The 23780-nt window shown below is 36.5% G+C and overlaps 1 protein-coding gene across 7 annotated transcripts in view; it reads right to left on the bottom strand.

Moving 5' to 3' along the window:
- Window positions 1-23780, bottom strand: part of DNMBP (dynamin binding protein) — a 133427-nt gene that overhangs the window by 34433 nt on the left and 75214 nt on the right. Inside the window, exon 1 of one of the 7 annotated variants that reach the window (XM_074296056.1) lies at window positions 20861-22218. The exons of the other annotated variants lie outside the window; for them this stretch is intronic. Within the exon in view, the coding sequence (XP_074152157.1) occupies window positions 20861-21980 (1120 nt within the window). The 5' untranslated portion in view covers window positions 21981-22218. Of the gene's footprint in view, window positions 1-20860; window positions 22219-23780 lie in introns of those variants that run through there. 7 annotated transcript variants of the gene reach the window in all.

A 23780-nucleotide genomic window follows, 5' to 3' on the forward strand; every position in this document is an offset into this window, starting at 1 on the left:
GTGCCTGATAAATAGTAGGTGCTTAATAAATGTTTATTGATTGGTTAGATAGGGAAAGTAATCCCTGAGTTAAGGTGCTCACATTCTAAAGGGAGAGAAAAGATGGACACAGATAGGGACATATATCCCAGACAGAGACAGCAGAAACAAGTGAAAGAGATGGGGAGTGCCAGCAGTTAGCCCCCCTCACAAAGCAGGCCACAGCAGGATTCCTTCGGTGGGGCTGTCCACATACCAAGCCCTGCCCCTGGGCCTGGGTGTAAAGTGGGGAAGGGGGAAGGGAGAACAGGCTCTGCTCAAAAGGAGAATGAAGAGAAGTATTAAGAGGTTTTAAGATTGGGTGGGGCTCAAATCCCACTCAGACATTTACTTAGACATGCCTTAGTTTCCTCCTCTGAAAAATGTGGATAATAATACTTATAATATTTACCATATAGGGTTATTATGAAATCAGATGAAATAGTTCATGCAAAGTTCTTTGAGAAATAGTTCATGCAAAGTTCTTTGAAAATTTTAAAGTGCAGGTATTATTGTCACCATTATTATTTATGATCTCAATAATTCCCATGGATTCAAAGATCACTTCTATACAGATGACTCCCAATTCCATATTTCCAGGCTTTATCTCTTCCCAGAGCTCTAAATCCCTCATCACCTACTGACACTTAGAATGTCCAAGTCAAACTGTCCAAAATGAACTCATTTTTTCCTTCAAATCTGCCCTCTCTACTTCTCAATTTTTAATGAGGAGGTCACCCTTCTTCCACTTAACTAGAATCACAAATTTGGAGTCATACAGGTTCAATACACTTACCAAGTCTTTTCAACTTTCTCCACAACCAATCTTACAGAAATCTGTACTTTCCCCTTGTGTAGTACGGAAATGGTGAGGGATCACCATATAATAAAAAAGCTGGAGAGAGCTCTAGAGAAAAGCAAAGTTTATTGTACATTCTCGCGAGAAGGGCGTCCCACTCTTTGAGTAGACTATCGAAGAGAGGAAGCGCCTCCTGTGGGCAGGACAGCACCTTTAATCCCTAATGCAAAACGCCCCCTCCCACCACTGACCCTCATCCTCATTGGCTGAGAGTCTTACTTTCTAACCGTGAGATCTACCCATGAAATTGAACTTGACCAATAAGTACATAGTTGCCCATATTTGGATGAAATAGGGAGATGTCATAGGAGGGGAAGGCAATGCCCTTTGCTCGAACTTCAAAGTCCTTCAGGCCTACTCGAACTCTGAAGTAGATGAAGCCTTACTCGATTTTCACAACTGTCTTGAAAGATCTCACCTCATCTCATTCAGTCCCTCCTCTTATTTTGTACACTGAGATCTCTTCAAATTTTTGTAACATAATTTCACATTCCCTATGAATTCCTCACTTCCTTCTGGTTCCTGTTGGCCTTTGGCCACGGGCTCCACCCTTACCCTTTTAACAGCATCTATTTAACAGACCCTTCAGCTTTCTCTTCCAACCTGATCATTCCAGATGATGAGTTTTGGACAACTCTGGTTATTAATCTGATCAAACAAGGGATGTAGATAGGGAATATAACACCACTAAGGGCTGGAAGGCCAAACCAAAGGAGCTGCTTCCACCAGCTTCCCAAACCAGGACCATCAAGAAGTATTGAACAGTGAGGTCCACATCTGTACAGGAACATGAGCAAGTTTCCTAATGTTCTTAGTGATTTCTTTCACTAGATTACCATTGTTATCAATCTTTATACAACATGTGGATAAATTTAGTTTAGCACAAACTCTCCCTTCCTCAGCCAACAAATAATCCAGCACAAGTTCTATGTTGTAAAACAGCCTCTCTGGTTTGAGTAGCTTCATCAGCCAAAAGATGTAGTGCCTCAGCTGTCTGACTGGTGATAATCTCTACAACTGCCTGAAGCCGAATTATCCTGTTCAACATATATATTGGAGTTCTATATCCCCAAATTCCATCTTGAGCCCAGGTCGCTGGCCCATACTCTTTTGACTATTCTTTCTGGAGGCCAGGCCCATTTGCATCTCCAGTCCAAGTGATGGAGGTATCTAAACTTCGTTTCCCCCTTCCCAAATCATCGTACGACTGAATCCCTAAATATTGGTTTGCAGTTACAATGCACTGGATTCAGAATCAGTGTTCCCATTCAGTGGAGGTCCCCTCCTCTTATGTAATTGGAGGTCTCCCCTGTCTTCAACTGTCCACTCTGATAAAGGTGGCGCCACAGGTCCTTTTGTCCTGGTGTGCGAATCGCAGTATCTGAAGTCAGTATCACTTGGTAGGGTCCGTCCCAGCACGGAGTCAGCTTCTTGTCCTTCCAGGAACGGATCAGCACCCAATCACCAACCTGAATTCTATGAACAGGGAAACCTAGAGGAGGAGTCTGAGCTATTAGCCCTTTTTGTTGAAGTCCTTGCAAATGTTCCAGCAATGATTTAACATATCTCTTAACAAACAAATCCTTAGTTTCTAAAATAGGGTCCCAGTCTCCCTTAGGATAAGCCTGGAAAGGATGACCATACAATAATTCATAAGGTGAAAGCCCAATATCTCTACACGGCTTGGTCCTGATTCTAACCAGAGTGAGAGGAAGGCATTTCGTCCAAGGTAGTTGGGTCTCTAAAGATAACTTAGTCAGCTGCTGTTTTATTTCTTGGTTCATCCTTTCTACTTTCCCAGAAGAGGGAGGATGCCAAGGGGTATGGAGATCCCAAGTGATTTCTAAGGCCCCAATCAGATTCTGCAATACCTGGGCAGAAAAATGTGTTCCCTGATCCGAGTCTATCCTCTCCACCATTCCATATCTAGGAATAATTTGTTCTAATAAGACCTTACTTACTGTCGAGGCAGTTGCTCAGCCTGACGGGAATGCCTCCACCCATGAGGTCAGATGGTCCACTATGACCAGCAAGAACTTAAGGCGACCCACTGGTGGCAGCTCAGTAAAGTCCACCTGGATGCTTTGGAATGGTCTGATTCCAGGAGGTCGTCCCCCTTTTGGAAGCTGGCGTTGGGCAGCCCTGTTAGTCCTTCGACAAACAAGACAACCGTCCACCAGTTGTAGAGCCATAGTATATAGGCCGGGGGAAACATACCTTGTCAGTATAGCATCACACAGGTTTTGGACATCCCAATGACTGCCCTGGTGCAGTTGAAGGACTTGCCTCATACTTGCTTTGGTCAGTACCTCTCTGCCATCAGGTAAGAGCCATCGTCCTTCCGAGTTCTCAACTGCTCCGAGAGTTGAGGCTTTCTCTTTTTCCTCCTGAGTAAAACTAGGAGAGGGTAGACTAGGGGGAAGTACAGGTATCAAAGCCATTATATGAGATTTCCTGATCTCCGGCTCCCTTGGCCTCCCTGTCTGCTAATCTATTTCCCCTTGCCTCAAAAGAATTTCCCATCTGATGTCCCTTTACATGTATTACTGCTATATTCCTAGGAGTCAGAATATTTTCTAGTATCTCTCTGACTAGTGTATGATGAACCAGTTCTTTACCTTTACTGTTTACATATCCTCTTTCCTCCCAAATCCTCCCAAATACATGCACCACACCCCAGGCATATTTAGAATCAGTATATATATTCCCATCTTGGTCACGCAATAATTTTAACGCTTGATTTAAAGCATACAATTCACAACAATTCACAAGTTTGAGCCAACTAATGGGCAGGTAGACTGCCCTTGGTAACAGTGGAAGTTCTAACAAACCCATTTCTTTTCCCATTTACCATCCTAGAAGAACCATACATAAATTCTAAACAAATATTTATCATAACCTTGTGTTGATAACAATAAGGAATTTGTCCCAATGAGTTTATATCCAAGTAGATCTTTCATAAGTGAACATTATTCATACAAATCAGTTTGTTTTTAAAAACACCCAATGCAAATACAATCATATACAGAATGTCTAATTCCACACAAGAGAATTCAAGAAGTTTTGATAAGAGATTCCCATTAACTTGTAATGGGAGAGACATTCTGCTATTCTGAAACATAAGGTCTTATCAAATATTCTGATAAAGAGGCGGGGGGGGGGGGGGCGTGGGGGGGGGAGGTTTGCAGAACTAAGAGGCAGGGAAACTGAGGCAGGACAATAATTCAAAGTTAAAACATAAGCTAGCCAATCATAGTCTAGCAAATTTTCAGCTAGAGTCCCCTGTAAATGAATTTACAGGCCGAAAACCTAGATGAGTAAAAAATGTTTATTGCAAGGTTTGAAAGCAAAGTTGAGGTCTGATTAGAAAGCCTTGAAATGCAAAAGGCCTTTTGTCTCTGCAGCCTTCTCCAAACCCAGCATCTGCTAAAATCAGGTGTGTCTAGCTAGTGGACAGGTAAAGAGCTTTTTCAACTTTTTGCAGCCTCTCCCTTATCTGTAAAGACAAGAGAGCGAGACAAAAGGAGACCTTTTGTCAATCGCAGCAATTCTTAAAAGAACTGTGCCGAGCATAAAGCTCTAACAACGATCCAGGCCAGAAGCAGCCTGGATGTCCGCTGCAAAAAGAAAAAAAATCTTTTACCTTTTCCAGAGTTCCATTCAGTACCCAAATTATGTCTAGTTTTCGAGGTCCTTCATCAGGGAACCAAAATGATGAGGTAAGCAAAGAGTAAGTAGTTTCCAATTCGGCCTGAACTGAAATAAGACATCAGTTTTTCCCAATTTTCTGACCAGTTGAAATCTCAGTTTCCTTCCCCCCCTGTTTACAGAAATTATCAGATTATACATAACAGACTAGCAAATTTCCCAAAATAGCAATAGTTAGACAGTTTTATACAGCAATAGTTCTGTTCTCCAGGGGACAAAAAGGAAGCAGGATTAAAATTATGATCTTGGATTATGGAGCATTCTTTTCTAATAGTATTGCCTCATGTTTCAACATTCTGGAATCTGTGAGCCACCTCCCAGCCCTCTAGATTTAATATTGTTCTAACTTGAATACCCCCTTCCTTTCATTTTCTGTGCATATTTAATAGGGGATTGAGTGTCAAAAGTTCTTTCCATATAAATTCTTTCCCCACCATGATCATGCAAAACATGAAAAACGCATCTGAATATAGATCTATAGTCAGGAGTCTAGAATTGGGGTTCCAGCTTCGTCTCAAAAAGAAAGGCAAAGTGGGAGCGGTCCTAGCAATGTATATCTCACTGACCACTTGGCTCTGATTACAAACATAAGAGGAAAAACCAGGGGCATGACTTAAGGCAGTTTTACTTCAGGTAGCTGTCCTAATTTCAACCATCCCACCTCCAGATGGTGGAGTTTAACGACCTATGCAAAGAGTTATACCTGAATTCAAAACTCCAAGTAAATATTAGCTTCAGTCCCAAAAGATTTTATCTCCTACAGCAATTATCATTAATCAAGGCTTCAGGTGAATCTAGTTCTCAAGAATCACAGTAAAGATTCATCCTAGGAAGTTCACAGATTATACAGTCTCTTTCATAAAGTAGATGGTTCTAGGTTTAACATTACAGATTATTTTGCCTTCAAAATACTCAATACAAGAAAAATTCTAAGTCTCATGTGGTCCATCCCGTTTCCACAGAAAAGAAACTTTCAGATCTTTCAGAGTTAACATTAATACTCTCTTCATTCTGAAAAGGATTAAAATTTTTGCAAATAACCCTATCAAATTATCAGATCAGATTAAAATAATCTTTAAACAAGACTATCACGAATGTAAACATTAAATAACTTGCTTCCAGAAAACTTCAGTTCCAACTCCTTAGAACAGTTATAGACTTGAAAAATAAAAATAAAACATTCAGTTATTAACACCATATAAATGTAGGCTGTTCCTTTAAACAGTAGAAATAACTAATATCTAAATCAGCAAGGAGGTGCAGTTATTAAAAACAAACAAAAAACCCCACTATACTTAATGGGAGGAGGGACCTCTCCACGTGGTCACCCTTCCCCCACACCACCATGCTTCCCGACCCAATATATCATAGCTCCATTTAAACTATTAATTACTTTTACAAATCAATCTTTCCTGTCCCGTCTTTAAGTAAATATATATGTATATATTTTTAAACTTTACACTTCAATGTTCGCAAGTAACTGACCCAAATTTCATAAAACTTAATATATGCCCAACAGAGCTGACAAATACTTAAGGCATAGCTCAGTTACAAATTACCCAATACCTCTAGCAAACATACCATCGAAGTAGGGAGATACAACCACAACCTCCCCTAAGTAAGCTACCAGCATTTTGTTTTAAAAACCTATGTTTTAGCTTAAAATCCCAAACACAGCTTTAAATTCCCAATAATATAAAACTACTTTGCTATCAGATTTAAAACAATGAACTTCACTAAATAGCGGTTTCTTCCCCCCCTCCCCCCCAAGTGGCCCTGGAAGGGCTAATGGAATTAAATCCTCTCAGGTCCTTCCCTTCAGGTACCATTTAATCCTTTTGGCACCACCAGTCCGCAACAAAACAACAATACCTTATCATCTTTTTCTTGCTTTTTTTTTTTTTTTTTTCCTCATATTTTGGCAGTTTGTTCCAATTACTTAATTTATCTCCCAAGGGAATATCTACCGGTATTTTCTGATATTTTTCTCATTTCTCTCTGTGAGGGCTGGCTGGGACTAGGCCACACCCATTGAATTTGGAAGGATTGGAAGGAATTTAACAGACTCCTAAACGCCCAAACACGCTAACCGTCACTGGTTAACTCAGTCACCCAGGAAGGCCTAGCTATCCTCCTGTCTACCGTCTACAGCCCCCTCCAGAACCTATAACTAGACTCAAGGGGCTTCACAGGACGCTTACCTCTGGGTTGCTGCGCAGCAAATTACTTGACTGATCTGTCCTCCACCAACCGGTTGGGATTTTCACCGGGGAGTTTCCGTTGCTTTTCTCTGAGTTTCTCCACTTCGGGTCCACTCTACGTCAGGGAGCAAGGAGAAGCCCCTGGATGCTGGCGGGCTGCCTAAATCAAGGCAGGGCGCCATCCCACTAGCACCCAGGAGTTCACTTACTCACTGAGTAAAGGATCCGGACTAGCACCCAAACTGTGTGGTACGGAAATGGTGAGGGATCACCATATAATAAAAAAGCTGGAGAGAGCTCTAGAGAAAAGCAAAGTTTATTGTACATTCTCGCGAGAAGGGCGTCCCACTCTTTGAGTAGACTATCGAAGAGAGGAAGCGCCTCCTGTGGGCAGGACAGCACCTTTAATCCCTAATGCAAAACGCCCCCTCCCACCACTGACCCTCATCCTCATTGGCTGAGAGTCTTACTTTCTAACCGTGAGATCTACCCATGAAATTGAACTTGACCAATAAGTACATAGTTGCCCATATTTGGATGAAATAGGGTGATGTCATAGGAGGGGAAGGCAATGCCCTTTGCTCGAACTTCAAAGTCCTTCAGGCCTACTCGAACTCTGAAGTAGATGAAGCCTTACTCGATTTTCACAACTGTCTTGAAAGATCTCACCTCATCTCATTCACCCTCCACTGACAAGGCTTAGTTAGGACCTATATCACATATCCCATAGCTTTCTAACTGGGCACCCTGGTCCCACCACCCCTTCAGTCAACTTTTTCCTCTTTAATCTATCCTCCTAAACTGTTCCCATTATATACTTCCTAAATCACAGATCCAGTCATGTTACTTTACACTCCAGCTCAAAAATCTTCAGGGGCTCCTGTCACTAGAAGAAAACACCAACTCCCCCATTTTGTATTTAAAGTCCTTCACAATCTGGATTCTGTTTACCTTTCTTCCAGAATTATTTCAAATTACTATACTTCAAAAACTTTTTGTCCCTACATTTTTATTTTTAAAAAATATTTTACTGATGATGCCCTTTATTTTTACAATAGTCATTTCTGGACTTACTGCATACCCTTCTCTACCCCACCTCTTCTCCATACCTCATTACCTCTCTCCAAACAAAGAAAAAGTTAAGGGAAAATAAAAACAACATAAAGTGAAAGACTATATTCTTGACAATGTATTTAACACTCTGCTTATGGAATTACTGGCCTCTTTCCCAAGTCATCAAATTTCTTACAGCTTTTGCATTTTGTCAACTATAAGTCCACTTTTCAAAGTGTTATTCAATTAGTGAATAAGTCTTACAAAATCACTGTGTCACCATTATTGACTCTAGTATAAGAGATACAAAAAAGTGAAAAGACAAGCTTAGAATTTATATGTTTATATGAAACATGAAGACGACATAATTTAAGTAAAATCAAGTAATAATTTGATATTCATGACAGAAACAGGTATTAGGAAAGGTTAAGCAGAATAACTTGATTCTGACACTAGCTGTGTAACTGTGAACAAGTAATCTGTGAACAAGTTAACTCTCTGAGCCTTAATTTTTTAATTTGTAAAATGAATATAATGCCTGGATCTATCTACCTACTAGTGTTGGTGTGGGTATTAACTGAAATAATTATGTAAAACACTTTTTAAACCTGAAAATGCAATGTAAATATCAACTGAGAACTTCTCTCTTTTCTAGAATTCAAACAGAAACTAGTCTCCCTAAGTAGAAATAAGGACTATTCAAAAATGGATTAAGCTCCTAAAATGGGGTCAGTGATAAAAGAACATGCCCTTTACTACTGAGTATATACCCCAGTACCTCATATTAACCAATCACAAAAAATAAACTTCAAAACCAGAGCATATGCATTGCACTATGCCACAAACCTCACTTGCTCATGCTATAGGCTTAAGTGGATTTTAGGAATTTCCTGTACCTAAGAATCTTCCTTCTGACTTCTGGTCCAATTCTAGGCCTGTGCAAGCTGTTCCTATGCTTTCCCCCACCTCTTCCCTTGACAGAACTCATCACAAAATTATCTGTATAGAGAAATGATCTCTGAGGTCTTTTCCAGATCTTCCTTAATCTTATGATTTTCCTGAATTTTATTTAACTACCCTAATGAGATTTTCAAGATAAGTAATCAGCTATATAGAAAGAAACTTAACTATAATAGGATACTTTCCCAAAATTCTAGTCCCAGTCACCTGTGATTTTATGTATACCTAGCTGGTTGCCTCCCCTAATCTTCAGTAGGGTCACTGAGGAGTACAATATATAGAGCACCAGGCTTGGAGTCAGGAAGATTCATTTATGTGAGTTCAAATCTAGCCAAAAAACTGTTACTAGACCCTGGGCAAGTCACTTAACTCTGTTTGCCTCAATTTCCTCATCTGTAAAATGAACTTGAAAGGAAAAAGCACTACAGTATCTTTACCAAGAAAACCCTAAATCAAATGGGACCACTGAGAGCCCAATACAAGTGGACAACAAACTTCATTGCAATAGTTATTTAAACATTCTTTGTACTTGAATTGCTTGGGATATCCCAAATTTCTATGCCAGAGTTGTGCTATTCTCATCCCTATAGTTTTAAGTTTGATGCCTTCAATCTATTAATTAACAAGCTGAATAAAAACGAAAACATCTAGCTACTCTGAAGGTGTTCAAGTCACTTGGCTCAAATCATTTATTTTGTTACTTTAGGCAAAAGTAATAACAGTTAACATATAATGCTTAAAAAATTGCAAATGCTTTGCATACATTATCTTGATTAAAAATTGAGTCAACAACCCAGTAAAGAAAATACTATTATACCAAACTCTTAGTATAGTTCCTGATACATAGTAGGGCCTTAATAAATGTTATTTTACAGTTAAGGAAACTGAGGTTAAAAAGAGCTTAAGTGACTTGCTTGGGGTTAACATAACTAATAAGTATTAACTAATAAGGGTTAATACAGCTAAAAACATAGCTAATAAGGCCGAATTTGAACTCAGGTATTCTTGGCTCAAAATTCATATTCTATCAACTACCATAAAGAAGATGGTAAATATGATATTTGAAAAATTGTGAAGAATAGAAGGGCTACAGAACAGGAGAAGAGTAAATCATGTCTCAATTTTCCAGAAAAAGAAGAAAATAGAACTTGTAACTTAGAAGCCAATGAATGTGAATTCAATTCCTGGCAAAATTCTAAACTGTACTAAGCATGGTAGTGAATATCTAGAAAACGAAGTACGGCTTCAGTTAGTACCACACATACTAGACTAATTTTATTCTCCCACTTCCTACCTCTCCCCACTTTTTGGACAAAGTAACAAAAGTAGTAGATAGTAGTATAGAAATGTTATAACTGCTCTTTACATTATCATGCTATTCTGAGGAGAGACGTATGGGCTATTTTGTTAAAAAACAGAATGAGGGGAGGGTTCAAGAAGGCAGAATGGAAAAGAGGTTAACTAGTTAGCTATGAGACATTATGGAAAGTTGACTTGGGAAAGGAGCTTAGCTCTGAGCAATCTACGTTTTGGTCAATAGTACAATGAGGTGATTTAACAATTGGTTGAATGGCTGCCTCTAAAGAGTAGTTAGTCCCAAGTCAACCTGGAAAGAGGTTGTAGTGGAGTGTCCCAAGGATCCATGCTTGACCCGGAACTGTTTAATATTTTTATCAGTGACCTGAGTAAAAATATAACCGATATGCTTATGAAATTTGGCTATGACACAGAATTAGAAAAAAGAACTAGTCTCTAGTATAACAGAGGCAGCAACTCAAAAAAAGATCTTGACCAGCTAAGCTAGATATAGACCAAATGACTAAAAACAAAACAAAACAAAAACTCAATAAGAATGTGTGCAAAGTCTTAACAGTTTTGTTCAAAAAAATCACAAAACAGAGATAATGCATTTAGACAAATTTATCTAGGAAGAGATCTGAGGGTTTTCAGGGACTGCAAATTCAAAATAAATGAAAAGTGTAACATGTCAACCAAACAAAAACTAAACCAAGCCAAGGTGATCTTGGCCTGCATTACAACAAATGTAACTTTAAAACCTTAAGCAGTAAGTATCATGATAATCCCCTATATTCTCTCTTAGTAAGATCACATCTGGAATGCTGTGTTCAGTCTGGACACCACAATTTAGGGAAGGCACTGATAAAATGCTATTAAAATAACCTCATTTTGGTTCTTCTACTTCAAATCTCCTGACTCTCCTACTAATCTTTCTCACACCTGCAAAAGTAATATTCCTAAAACCCAAATCTGACAATATCATTTCCTTGCCCCCTAAACTCCAGTGGCTCTCTGTAGTCTCTAGTATGAAATACAAACATCAGCCAAAACTCTTCCTAATCTGGCTCCAACCTACTTTCAGTCTCACTCTCTCCAGGCACTCCATATAGCAGCCAAACTAATTTAATAGATAGTTTGCAATGTATTGCCTCTCCAGGCATTTGGACAGGCTGCCTCAAGGCTGGAGAAGGGCTTGCCCCTTAATTCTCTTTGTTTTTGGATCCCAAGGTTCCAAGAAAGCTAAGCTAAGGCAGCATACTTTTCCAGAGTGATGCCTTTCCTGATTCCTTGGCCTGTAGCAAATAGAGCTTTCTTCTGAATAACCAATCAGGTGATAAACTTTCTCAACCCTCCCTCAATTATTTCCTATTTATCTTGTATACAGCTTTGTATATGTTTGTGTGTTGTCTCCTTCATTCGATTGTAAAGCCCTTTGAGGTAAGGGATTGTCTTTTGCCTAAGCACATAGTAGATGCTTAATAAATGTTTATCTGACTGACTGATTATTCCAGAGAGAGATCAATACTTCTCTGGTCCTCAGGTCTCCCCATTTGTGGAATGAGGCAGCTGGATTAGATGATGTCATAGGTCTTTTCTAGTTTTAAATTTAGGAACCTATTATACTATAGTCCTAAAATTGTCTACTATTACAAAGAGAGGTAATAAACAAACAACAACAGGGAATTAAATCCTAGGCTGCCTTTTCCTTTTTCTTGATCTAATTATGGAAATCTTAAGACGGATCAGAAGTGCATCATAGCTGAACTTGGAGTGGGGGGAAACAAATACTGTGACAAATCACTTAATCTCCCAGAGCCTCAATTTCTTCATCTGAAAATAGGCAAAACATTTGTACCGGTGATTTCATATAGAGTTTTCTGATTCCTCTCTATTTTAAAAGTAAATAAGCTGAATGTCTTATACTACTCTCACTTAGAAACTAATCAACTTAAAATTTATTTTATTTGAATATTTTATATATATATAGAGAGAGAGAGAGAGAGAGAGAGAGAGAGAGAGAGAGAGAGAGAGAGAGAGAGAGAGAGAGAGAGAGACATATATAAAACACATTTTTATATTTATCTCTTTCTTCCCCTGGGATCAGAAGCTCTTAATTTTTTGAAGGGATTTTTCCAATCTTACTTTATCTGCTACCTTGCTCTAAATAATAGCACTTCACATTTATGTAGTATTTGACAGTTTACACACTGATTTTCTCCCCAAAGGCCTTCTGTTAAGCACATTTTATAGAAAAAATAATTGAAGATAAAGAGGTTAAGTGACTCACCCAAAAGTCATAAAAGTCATACATAAGTGACAGGGCTCCTCCCATGTCCTTTGACCCAAAGTCCAGTGTCTTTCTTTCACCTTTTAGAGGCCCCTAATTTCTCAAAGGACGTGAAGTTTCTTCATAACTCTCTCTATTCTCTCAAAGTATCACTAGACAGTGTTGCCAAGGAATCCCCATAGTTTCAAATCTCATAATCACCATTTTGGCTTTGGATTACACTTCCAGATTCCCTTCACATTACTAGCCCTTCTCCATTCCAGCCAAACTGACCCACTTATTACTTGCAGCTCCACAGCATTCTGTTTTCTAACTTAGGATCTCTGCATGGCCTTTTCTCTCATATATAGAACATATAGAATGATTTTCCTCCTTCCCTTCTTGTAGAATTTCTACCTTCAAGAATTTGCTCAGGAGTTACCTCCTATTCAAAGACTGAGTTGTTAGTTTATTTCAGATTATCTCTTTGCTCATCAGTCTATATTCCCCAATAGAAAATAAAGTGCTTTAAAAAAGGAATTATTTTCTCTTAGATCACCCAGCATAATTCCTCCTACATAGAAGGCTTACCCAAAGATCTACTCAAAATAGGATTACTACTTTCAAAAACTTAAAATTTTAGCAACTAATCCCATCATAGTCCTATCACTTAGTGGCAAGTGGTGGGAGAAGAAATGAAAATATTGTCAGATTTTATATTTTACTTAGAAAAAATAACAACAAAATTCATATGGAAGAATAAAAGGATGAGAATGTCAACGGAATTAATGAAAAAATAAATCAAATGAAGGTGGCATAGCTGTACCTGATCTAAAACTACACTATATTATAAAGCAGCATCATCAAAACCATTTGGTATTGATGTATTCTAATGGAAGTGGATATCTTCAACAAAGAGAAGATCTAATTCAGTTCCAATTGATCAATGATGAACAGAATCAGCTACACCCAGAGAAGGAACAATGGGAAATGAGTGTAAACTGTTTACATTTTTGTTTTTCTTCCCAGGTTATTTTTACTTTCTGAATCCAATTCTTCCTATGCAACAAGAAATTTGGTTCTGCACACATATATTGTATCTAGGATATACTATAACATATCTAACATGTATAAGACTGCCTGCCATCTAAGGGAAGGAATGGAGGGAAGGAAGGGAAAAATCAGAACAGAAATGAGTGCAAGGGATAATGTTGTAAAAAAAAATTACCCATGCATATGTACTGTCAAAAAAAGTTATAATTATAAAATAAAATAAAAATGCCATTAAAAAAAGATTTTATATTTTGGGGCTCAAAGATCATGGCAAACAGCAACTGCTACAGGAAAATTAAAAAGATTCTTGGTCCTAGGAAAGAAAATTATGGCAAATCTGGAGAGCATATTAAAAAGTATAGATATCACCTTGCCAACAAAGGTCCTTATAATCAAAGCTATGGTTTTTTTCCAGTAGAATTCTATGACTATAAGCTCCAACAATTTTGTGATGAAAAGAGCCATTTACACACAGAGAGAGGACTGTGGGAACTGAGTGTGGACTACAACATAGCATTCTCACTCTATTTGATGTTGTTCGTTTGCATTTTGTTTTCTTACTCATTTTCTTTCCTTTTTGATCTGATTTTTCCTGTGCAGCAAGAGAATTGTATAAATATATTTACACATATTGGATTTAACATGTACCTTTACATGTATAAAATACTGGATTGCTTGCTATCTAGGGGAGGGGGTGAGGGGAAGAATGGGAAAATCTGAAACACAAGGCTATATAAGAGTCAATGTTGAAAAATTATCTGTGCATATGTTTTGGAAATAAAAAACATGTTTCTTCAACAATGAGATGAACCAAATCAGTTCCATTTGTTCAATAATGAAGAGAACCAGCTACACCCAGCAAAAGTACTATGGGAAATGAGTGTGAACCACAACACAGCATTTGCACTCCTGTTTTTGTCCACTTGCATTTTTTATTTCCTTCTCAGATTATTTTTACCTTATTTCTAAGTCCGATTTTTCTTGTGCAGCAAAATAACTGTATGGATATGTACACATATATTGTGTTTAACATATACTTTAACCTATTTAACATGAATTGGTCTACCTGCCATCTAGGGGAGGGGGGAGGGGAAAGAGGGGAAAAGTTGGAAAAGAAGGTTTTGCAAAAGTCAATGATGAAAAATTACCCAAGCACATATCTTGTAAATAAAAAGCTATAATAAAAACATTTTTTTAAAAAATATTGGGAATCTGATTTTACACAAGATTCCATACATGCACATAATATGGTGACTAAGAATTTTGACCACCTTTAACATACTTGTTTTGAAAATCAATATGATTAAAAAATAACAAAGTAATCTGAATGAGGAAAAAGAAATCTTTTTTTTAAAAACTGTATGGCTGTAAAAGTTGAACTAAAAGAAAAGTTGAGTGCCACAAAAACATTGCTTTTGGAAGTCTTGTGGATAACTAGGAGATCAAATAAGTTAATACATAAATGAAATTACTTCAGACAATTCACTGGAAGATCAAATATTGAAGCTGAAGCCTGGTCACATAACTAGAAGATGGGACTCACTGGGAAAGACTGAATACAAAAGGGAACAACAGAGGATGAGATGGATTGTATCATGGAAAAAACAAAGATACACTTGGACAGACTTCAAAAGATAGTGAAGAAAAAAGGGATATGGTATGCTAGGATTCGTGAGGTCATAAAGAGTTGGGCAGGACCCAACTATCAAAAAAAGAAATTCCAAATCCACAAATAAGAAAGAATAGATAAGGGAAAAGGGAATAATACCTTTCATATGCATAAACATGTCTAACTACAATCCCAAAGACTAAGTAACTAACAGATCAAGCCTAAATTATTGAAAGTTTTAATAGTCAGCTATAAGTATAGATGACTTTTTTTTGATGAATCCTTTTCCCTTTAGTATTCTTGTAACATTTTAATAAACACAACACTCTACCTTGCAATTCTGCAAAGCTTTGAAGTATATAAATGTTCATTTAAATGAATGAATTTAAAATCTTCATTTGAGAAATTTGTCCTTTCCATGCCATTCATTAAAACAAACATATATATAGAATGAAATCATCCATAAAATGGAAAGAGGGCAGAATTCAACAATATGCTGTTTATAGGAAACACATGTGAAATATCAAAATTCAAACATAGTTAAAAATAAGGGGTTAGAACAAAATCTACTGTCTCAAATGAATTCAAAAAAAGCAACAATAGCAATCAAAATTCCACGTGTCAACACCAAAAATACTTAATTAAAAGAAACAAATGAAGAATTTCTATTTTGCCAAAAGATATCACAGTGAATTAATTTTAATACTTAATATTTATATATCAAATAGAATAGCACCCAAATATTAAAAAGAAACAGTAAGTGGGGGAACCAATATCACCTCTCAAAGTTAGAAAAAATTAAACAAAAAAGCAGTTAATAAAGAACCTTAATAGAATTTTAGAAAAGTTAGATAAGATAGACTTTTAGCACTGGCAATTACTGAAGGGAAACTGAAAGGAACACACATATTGTTGTTAAGGCACTTTTACAAAAACCAATCATGTATTAGAGTATATAAATTTCACAATTCTTTCAGTAACTACAATGATTAATTAAAGGACTATTAAAGGAAGTATTAAAAATAACTAGCAACTAATTTAATTCTAGCAAATATCATGGGGGGTATGGTGGTGACTAAGAATATATCATTAAAGGATAATTAAAAATAACAATGAAACACTACACCCAAATTTTTAAAACACAAGTCAAAGTAGTTTTTATAAGAAACTTTCTACTTCTAAGTACTTTAATTGGCAAACAAAAGAATGGCTAGATTAATGAATTGACCATGCAATTAAAAAACCCTGAAAATGAACAAATTTTAAAACTTCAACTAAACATAAAGAAGGGATTAACAAAACTGAAAGCAAAAAAAAAAAAAAAAAAAAGGATTAATAATAGTAGGAGCTGTTTGGTCTGGGTTTTTTTTTTTTTTTCCTGGAGAGAGGGGAGGTCCTAAATCAAAGATATGCCAAATTATCATAAACATAAATGAACTCCCAAAGAAAACTCAGGATCAGAGAGATCTACAAGTGAATTCTACCAAACATTCAAAGAACAATTAATTCTAATATTCTACAAACTAAAATTATAGTAAAGGAAGATACAAGAAAATTCTTTCTATGATATATATAGTCTTGATGTACAAACTAGGAAGAATCCAAATTGAAAAAGAAATTATAGATCCATATCTATTATGGACAAATTGCAAACAATTTTAGTAATTTTAAATTAAATATAGAGGCTATAGCAATGTACTGCAAAGAATATACATAATGGCCAGGACAGATTTATACCAGAAATCCAGGACTGGTTTAATATGAGGAAAACTATAAACATAAATATCATATTAATAACAAGAATAAAACAACGATTTTTTCCAAGATACACAAAACAAGCTTATGACAAAACATAATACCCATTTTTGTTAAAAACATGAGAAAATAAGAAAATAAATGGGACTTTTCTTTAACTTGGTAAATAAAATATATCTAAAACTCAGAGCCAATATGATATATATCATAGGATAAATCAGTCATTTCTAATAAGTTTGAGGACTGAAACAAGGCCATCCATTTAAGATACCATTCCTATTTAAGATAGTATTAGAAATGCTAGCCATAGCAATAAGAGAATTAAAAGAAATTGAAGGAATAAGCAAATGCTTTAAAAAAAGAAAGAAAAAAAGAAAGAAAGAAAGAAAGAAAGAAAGAAAGAAAGAAAGAAAGAAAGAAAGAAAGAAAGAAAGAAAGAAAGAAAGAAAGAAAGAAAGAAAGAAAGAAAGAAAGAAAGAAAGAAAAATTAAGAGAAGGTGGACTTAAAGTGAATTCTAGAAAATCAACTTAAATTGATTGATAGCAGTATCTTCAGCAAAGCTGCAGAAGATAAAATAAATCCACAAATCAACCCTTCTGTATGTTATTAATAAAACCCATGAAGAAAAGAAAGAAAAATTCCATTTGAAATAACTATTAAAAAAACACAAAATACTTGAAAGTTTATCAAATGCACATAAGAATTATATGAATACAACTAACAAAACAATTTAGAAATAAATGGATGTAAATATGCTTCATTGTGACTATGCTATCATCAAACCACTCTTCCTCTCCTTTTTAGTTTCCTTTTTTAGTACTGCCTTCCCCCGTTAATTGAGGGCAGGGACTATCTCTTTTTCTGGTTTCCCTAGAACTTTGTACAAGTAGATACCTATTTATCATATCACATCATTATCATTTGTCATATTAGATGATTCTCTGTGAGAAAGGGAAGGGATGTTGAGAAAAATTATAGTGATATTCAAAAACCCAAAGATATCATTAAAAATTTATTCAAAAAACCCTCTATTCAATAACATGATCAATTATGATTTCAGAGGACCGATGAAGAAGAATAAAGCCACCCTCATCACAAGGAGATGCTGGATTAATATGCAGAATGAGTAATGCATTTTTGGATGAAGGCAACATGAAAATGTTTTATCTAACAATATTTAGATTATGCAAGTATTCTGTATTTTTTCCCTTTTTTCCCCCCTTCTTCCTCTTATTATTTTTTTTTTCTTTATTCCCTTTTCTTTGAGTGCAGGAAGTGGGAGAATTAAAAAAAAAAAAAGTGCTTGATAATTCAAAAAACCAGAAATTTACTTAAAAGATGTATAGACATCTGTAAAGCTTATGCCTTTTTGGCAATATTCCTAAAATATTGTCATAAGACCTCTACAGTGATATAAGATATCTTGCCAAGATCACATTAGGATCAGAGATATTTTCCAAACATCTCATTTGACAAATATTAAAACTGAGGCTTAGAAAGCTTAAAAGTGAATAGTCCAAAGTTAATTCGACTATACATCAAAGAACCACCCCACAAACAAGATTATGACTAATTAAAAACTGAAAGATCTCAAAATAGACTGGAATCTGGAAGAAGTGATAATGTCTCACACCTCTATATTAGTTTAAATGCCAGAAAGTCCAAAGCAGAGCCTGAGAAGTAGGGATCAGAGAATGTTGCCCAGGAGAGGTATAAAAAACAGAAATGTGTAATTGGGTGTGTGCTTTCTTTGTTTATGATCACAGTGTGATATGATGGTCCAGGACCTATGTCCCTTGAATTGAAATGGCACAGAGGAAAGGAGGAGTGTGAGAAGAGAAGCAATCACATCTCACCCTTAAGGCCCATTATACATACCATGTGCAAAATCTTATTTCCATGCTAAGGAGGGTATGTTATTTTGTAACTTAGCAAATCTTGAGAATGTAGGAGTGCAAACTTAGAATTCAGGAGCTAAAAAAGTCTTCTGTAACTCCCAAAACACTAAGGACTTAGATCTCTGCAGTCATCCTCAGGTTCATCTTCCTGAATATACATTGCATTGTACCAAACCAGCTGCAAGAGAACTTTAGATTTAACCTATACCCTTCATTGGAAGAAAGATAAGCTAACTAGAGGCTAATCACATGCTCAAGGTTATAGCACAGCAAAATCTCCTGGAATAATCTGGAATAAGTCAAAGCAACATAAAGGTTAAGGATGAAATGGACTCTGCTGCACCAGTAATTCACTTGTGCATGACCCTGAGCAAGTCATTTAATCTCTATGCAAAATAATCAATTTGCACTACATTATCTCCAAGGTATAAAATTCTTTTCATTCTAGTTAGGACTTTCTATAGGGATGGTCTATTATGTGCCATACCAGCCCACCTAATGAATTTTTAAAAAACATCATATTTTTAGAATAATAGCAAAATTTTAAATGTGGCTTTGAGAAATCAACAGGAATATCACTTCTGCAAAACAGAAGAGAAGGGATGTTAATTGAGTTGGAGAAAATATATCATCTGTATTAAGAGAGGTATGGAGGTGAAAGTTACAAATAGAAATGAAGTTAGTCAACCGTGTCTGAGCTATAACCAGTTAAATCTTCAAAGAAATCACTGGGCATAATCTAATAGCCCTGAAGGAATGCAACTTCAGCAAGTCAAACTTGGAAGGAGGTCTGCAGCTCAATACAATAGGTAACCAAAGAAAGGAGGAAAAAAACAGCAAGGTAAGGTGGATGAACCACAAAAGGAGGGTAAAAAAGGAAAAAAATCAGCATGAGGTCATATGCAGCCACAACACTATCTCTACTGCACACCGAAGAGCTTTATCAGATTCCGATGCTTTTTTGGAGTTACAGATCATTCCCTAGAGCTCTGCTTTGGTTCAAAGTAATCTCACAGAAGATTCAAATGGCTCAGGGAGCCATTCTAAGAGTCTTTTATGGTGATCCATGTTTCAAATCTGACTGAGATATATATATATATATATATACATATATATACATTTAAATCTACATAGCATTTAAAAAGTTCATAAAGTGCTGAAGAAACATTCATTCATTTGACTCACAACAATCTTGTGAGGCATGTACTATAGATATTACTAATCCCCTTTTATAGATGAGGAAACTGTACTGAAAAAATTAAGTAATTGGTCCATGACCACACAATTCATAAACTAAATTCAAAATCAAATCTCACCTGATTTTAAATTATCTTTCCTTTAATCAGGATAATCTGGGAAGAGAATCATCAGTCTTCTATCTGGAAGATAAGTTTCAGTTCAGGGTAAAGCCTGAGTCTTACTCTGAATCAGAGTTTCACTCTGAAGTAAAAACAAAACAAAAACAACAACAAAAAAAAAAACCCCTTAATTTCCTTATGTCTTTCTCTCTGAAACCAAACTAGCTTTTGGGACTAAGAGCAACATAATGTACCCTAAGTCTCATCTTTTTCACTGAAAAATTCTACTTTGACTATGACAAGAAGAATGAGAGACTAAATTTAAGGTGTTAATAGAGAGCTCATACAAAGAATAAACAAACCCAAAGGTCGCTAGAGAGGAGGAAGAAAAGAGAAATGAGCAACAAAGTATAAGGGGGAAAAACATTTTAAAATCAGGATCAAAGAAATAATGGTTAATGATTTTAGAATTTTTTTTAAGTGTGGGGGACCCTAGAAACAAAGTAGGATAATAGTTCATTATTATAATTCTCAGATTGCATGTTCTGATCAATCACGGAGCATTGCATTCAGAATAAATCAAAACAAGCTCCAGAGTGAAGAGATAAGATTATTTTAGTTACAGACACTGGAGAGTACATTGGGGGTTCAAAAAAGATCCTTAAGAGAAACCAGTCTTATTTCAATGACCATGTTACAAGCTTACACTATTATGCACTTTCTTGCTCTGGGAAGGTACTTCAAAAGAGCCTTAGAATAAATAAGGCTGGTAGTCCTTAAGATCAGTCTAAATAAGAATGCAGTGATATGATCACTACAATACTAAGGGGAATCATGGGAATCACTTTCCCAGATTATTTTTAAGCAGCTACTTTTTAGTACCTTTTGTTTTCCGGTTCTGCACAAATTCTGAGTGCCTCAGGGTGCTGGGTGCAGTCCGCCGGTAAAGGCTGTTCCTTCCCCACAAGTCAGAGCCCTTCCATTTGTCCTCCTCCAAATCCCAGACCTGCCTCAGCTCTGGGGGACTCTGAGGAATCCCACGTTGGTGGCCTCTTGTGCCTTTCCCATTGTTCTCCAAACTATCCAAGGTAAGCCTTTTATCTTTTAGTGACTTGTCATTGCAGTTATATTTCAGGTCTTGAAAATCTAGATTTCTACAGTTCTGAAGTTTATACTCACAGTTTAGAACCTGAGTGTCATACCCTTCTTTTTCATCATGAAAAGTGATCTGAGTCTTTGGTTTTAGGCAGGAATTGTTTTTATAAATATTCCTATAGTCCATACATTGGCTGACAATCTTCTTCCTACTTTCACTGTCAAAGTCAAAATCTTTGCAGTCCACATATTCAGCATTAATTTCTCTATAATTCCTTGGTTCATAATGCAAATATTTCAGGTTCCCATCAAAGTAATTAGCTTTCTGAAAATCCTCAGATTTGTCATTAAAACTCCTGGGATACATATTAGGAGGTTGAAGGTCATCAAAATTCCCCAAACAATCATCTAAAATACTGTAGTCTGTCTTCTGCCTACCTCGTTTTTTAAACTCTTCAGGATCACAATTCAAATTCCTGTAATCTTGGTCATAAGACTTCTTCTGATACCTTGTTATCCGGTCTAGATCTGTTCTTTCTGTAAAACAGTCATCCTCATTTCTGGAATTCAGTCTTCCAGAGTCTACAGTTTTCAGTTTCATATAATCACCATGGTCTTCATTCACACTTTGTGTGGTCTCCTTAAGAATTTCATGGTAACAATCCACATTCCAGGAGTCAACACAGCTTGGTTCAGCCTTTCCAAATTCCCAATAACCACAATCCCGTTTTCTATTTTTTTGCTCCTTGGTCCTGTATTTCAAATCCAAATGTTCTCTATAATGACTATTCAATTTTGTAAGGCTTCTCTTTTGTATACTGCTACAATCTTCATATTCCCAGCTAGGGATTCGATAACCCCTTTTCACTGTTTCTATTTCTTCTCGAATTCTTTGGGATTCACCCATATTTAATGTATAATAAACCTGGTGTGAGGGCACATTCTCGACTCCACTCACTACTCTCTTTCTTCTATGGATATAGGCTGTGCTAAAATTCAGGCAGGTGCAGCTTTGCCCAGGGCTGTGTTCCTCTTCAGGTATTTCTCTATATTAAACACTCCCTTCTCTTGATGTCTCTGCTGGAACCCAGTAGAGTATGTAGTTATTTAAACCTAAATGTCCAATCAGTAAGTGAGCTGTTTTATCTTTCCCCATCTGGGCTGGAAGGTAATTAGTAACTAGTATCATGTGACTTTGGTTGACAGTATTGTTTGGTGTTTCCCAGGAGCTGGTCAAACTGGCTAGGCTGCTTTGTCATGGTAAAGGCGGAAGCCTTAGGAATGGCGGGGAGGAATAAGTAGGGGTGTCAAGAAAAGCAAAGTGAAAGGTGAAACTACCTAGGTTAAGTGGTCAAATAAAATTATTTCATGTAAAATCCAAGCTGCTTCCCAATTCTTTTTCCTTTTCCTCCATTTTCTGAATCCAGAATTCTCTTTTCCCTATCCTCCAAAATTCAAGCCTCCTCCCAGACTCTATAAGTCAGCTTCTTTCTGTATGGCTTATTATATTGGAAAATATCAGGTTACCAGAAATAGAATAATAAAATTATAAGATACTAACATTAAAACTCCTAGATGTGCTGAAGAAATGAAAAAGAATTATTTCCCCCTACTCTAGTCAGATGAAGATCATTTTTGTATTACAGAATATAAGTGGAATACTAGACTACCCCAAGAAGACCACTTTAAACTTTTTCCTAAATTGTAGGCCCTGCTCAAGAAGCCTCAATAATATTTATGTCCTTTTTTTATATTTAGAATTATTAAGATTCTTTAGCTCATCTCTTTCATTTCTGAGTTCTTAAACTTCTGTCCAGTTCCTGATCATAACAAAAAGGAATAAGACCCAAAGAATTTGTTGGGAAGCTTGGCTTCTAGTCCCAGACATGCTATTAACTGCTGGTCAATTAATGGTAATCAAGACCTTCTGAGAGCTTGATCTATAAAATGAGGTGATAAGGTTTTAGTCTATCACTTCATCTTTAAAATGAAGTCAAACTCACTGAACTTTAGGGTTCCTGTGAACCCAAAATCTATGATCTTCAAATTTCCTTGCAGCATCTACTTTCCTTCTCTCAAGTCCTTAATATATTATACATCCTATGAGTACCATAATGATATATTTAATGATTTCCTAGACTTAAATTCCTCTTAAACATGATGAATCTGTATCCACATGTCCTTGGATCCCCTTGCAGGCAATGTAATCAACCTTTTAAATGGTGATAAGCCAGAACTGAGTGTCAGCTTTTCTGTCAAGTAATCAACAAGCATTTAGGGACTGAATTAAGCACTGAACTAGGGACACAAGAGCAAAAAGACTGAGTTTAGCCCTTACCCTCCAGATGAACACATTCTAATGGGAGTGACAACATGTGAAAAACTATATAGAATGCAGGACAGTGAAAGTAATCTGCATTTGTGCTGGGGGAGGGAACTTGGAAAGGATTCATTCAGAAGGTAAGATTTGAGCTAAGGCTTGAACAGATGAAACCGATTTCTCTTTCTTCACATTCATGGAAGCAATGAAAAGAGAAGTCCAAATTCCCTGGGTCACCTAGCATGTGGTAACAGACAGGCATGTGGTAACAGACAAAAGACTGTTTCCAGGCCAGTGGGAAATGTGATTATCAGTAGTAATGCCCAATTCCTTGGACATTCCTCCCCAGAATGAATCAGCACCAGTTCCCTCACCATTACCTCCACA

This window comes from Sminthopsis crassicaudata, chromosome 2 (genome assembly GCF_048593235.1).
Source record: "Sminthopsis crassicaudata isolate SCR6 chromosome 2, ASM4859323v1, whole genome shotgun sequence".
In the NCBI taxonomy this organism is placed as follows: Eukaryota; Metazoa; Chordata; class Mammalia; order Dasyuromorphia; family Dasyuridae; genus Sminthopsis; species Sminthopsis crassicaudata.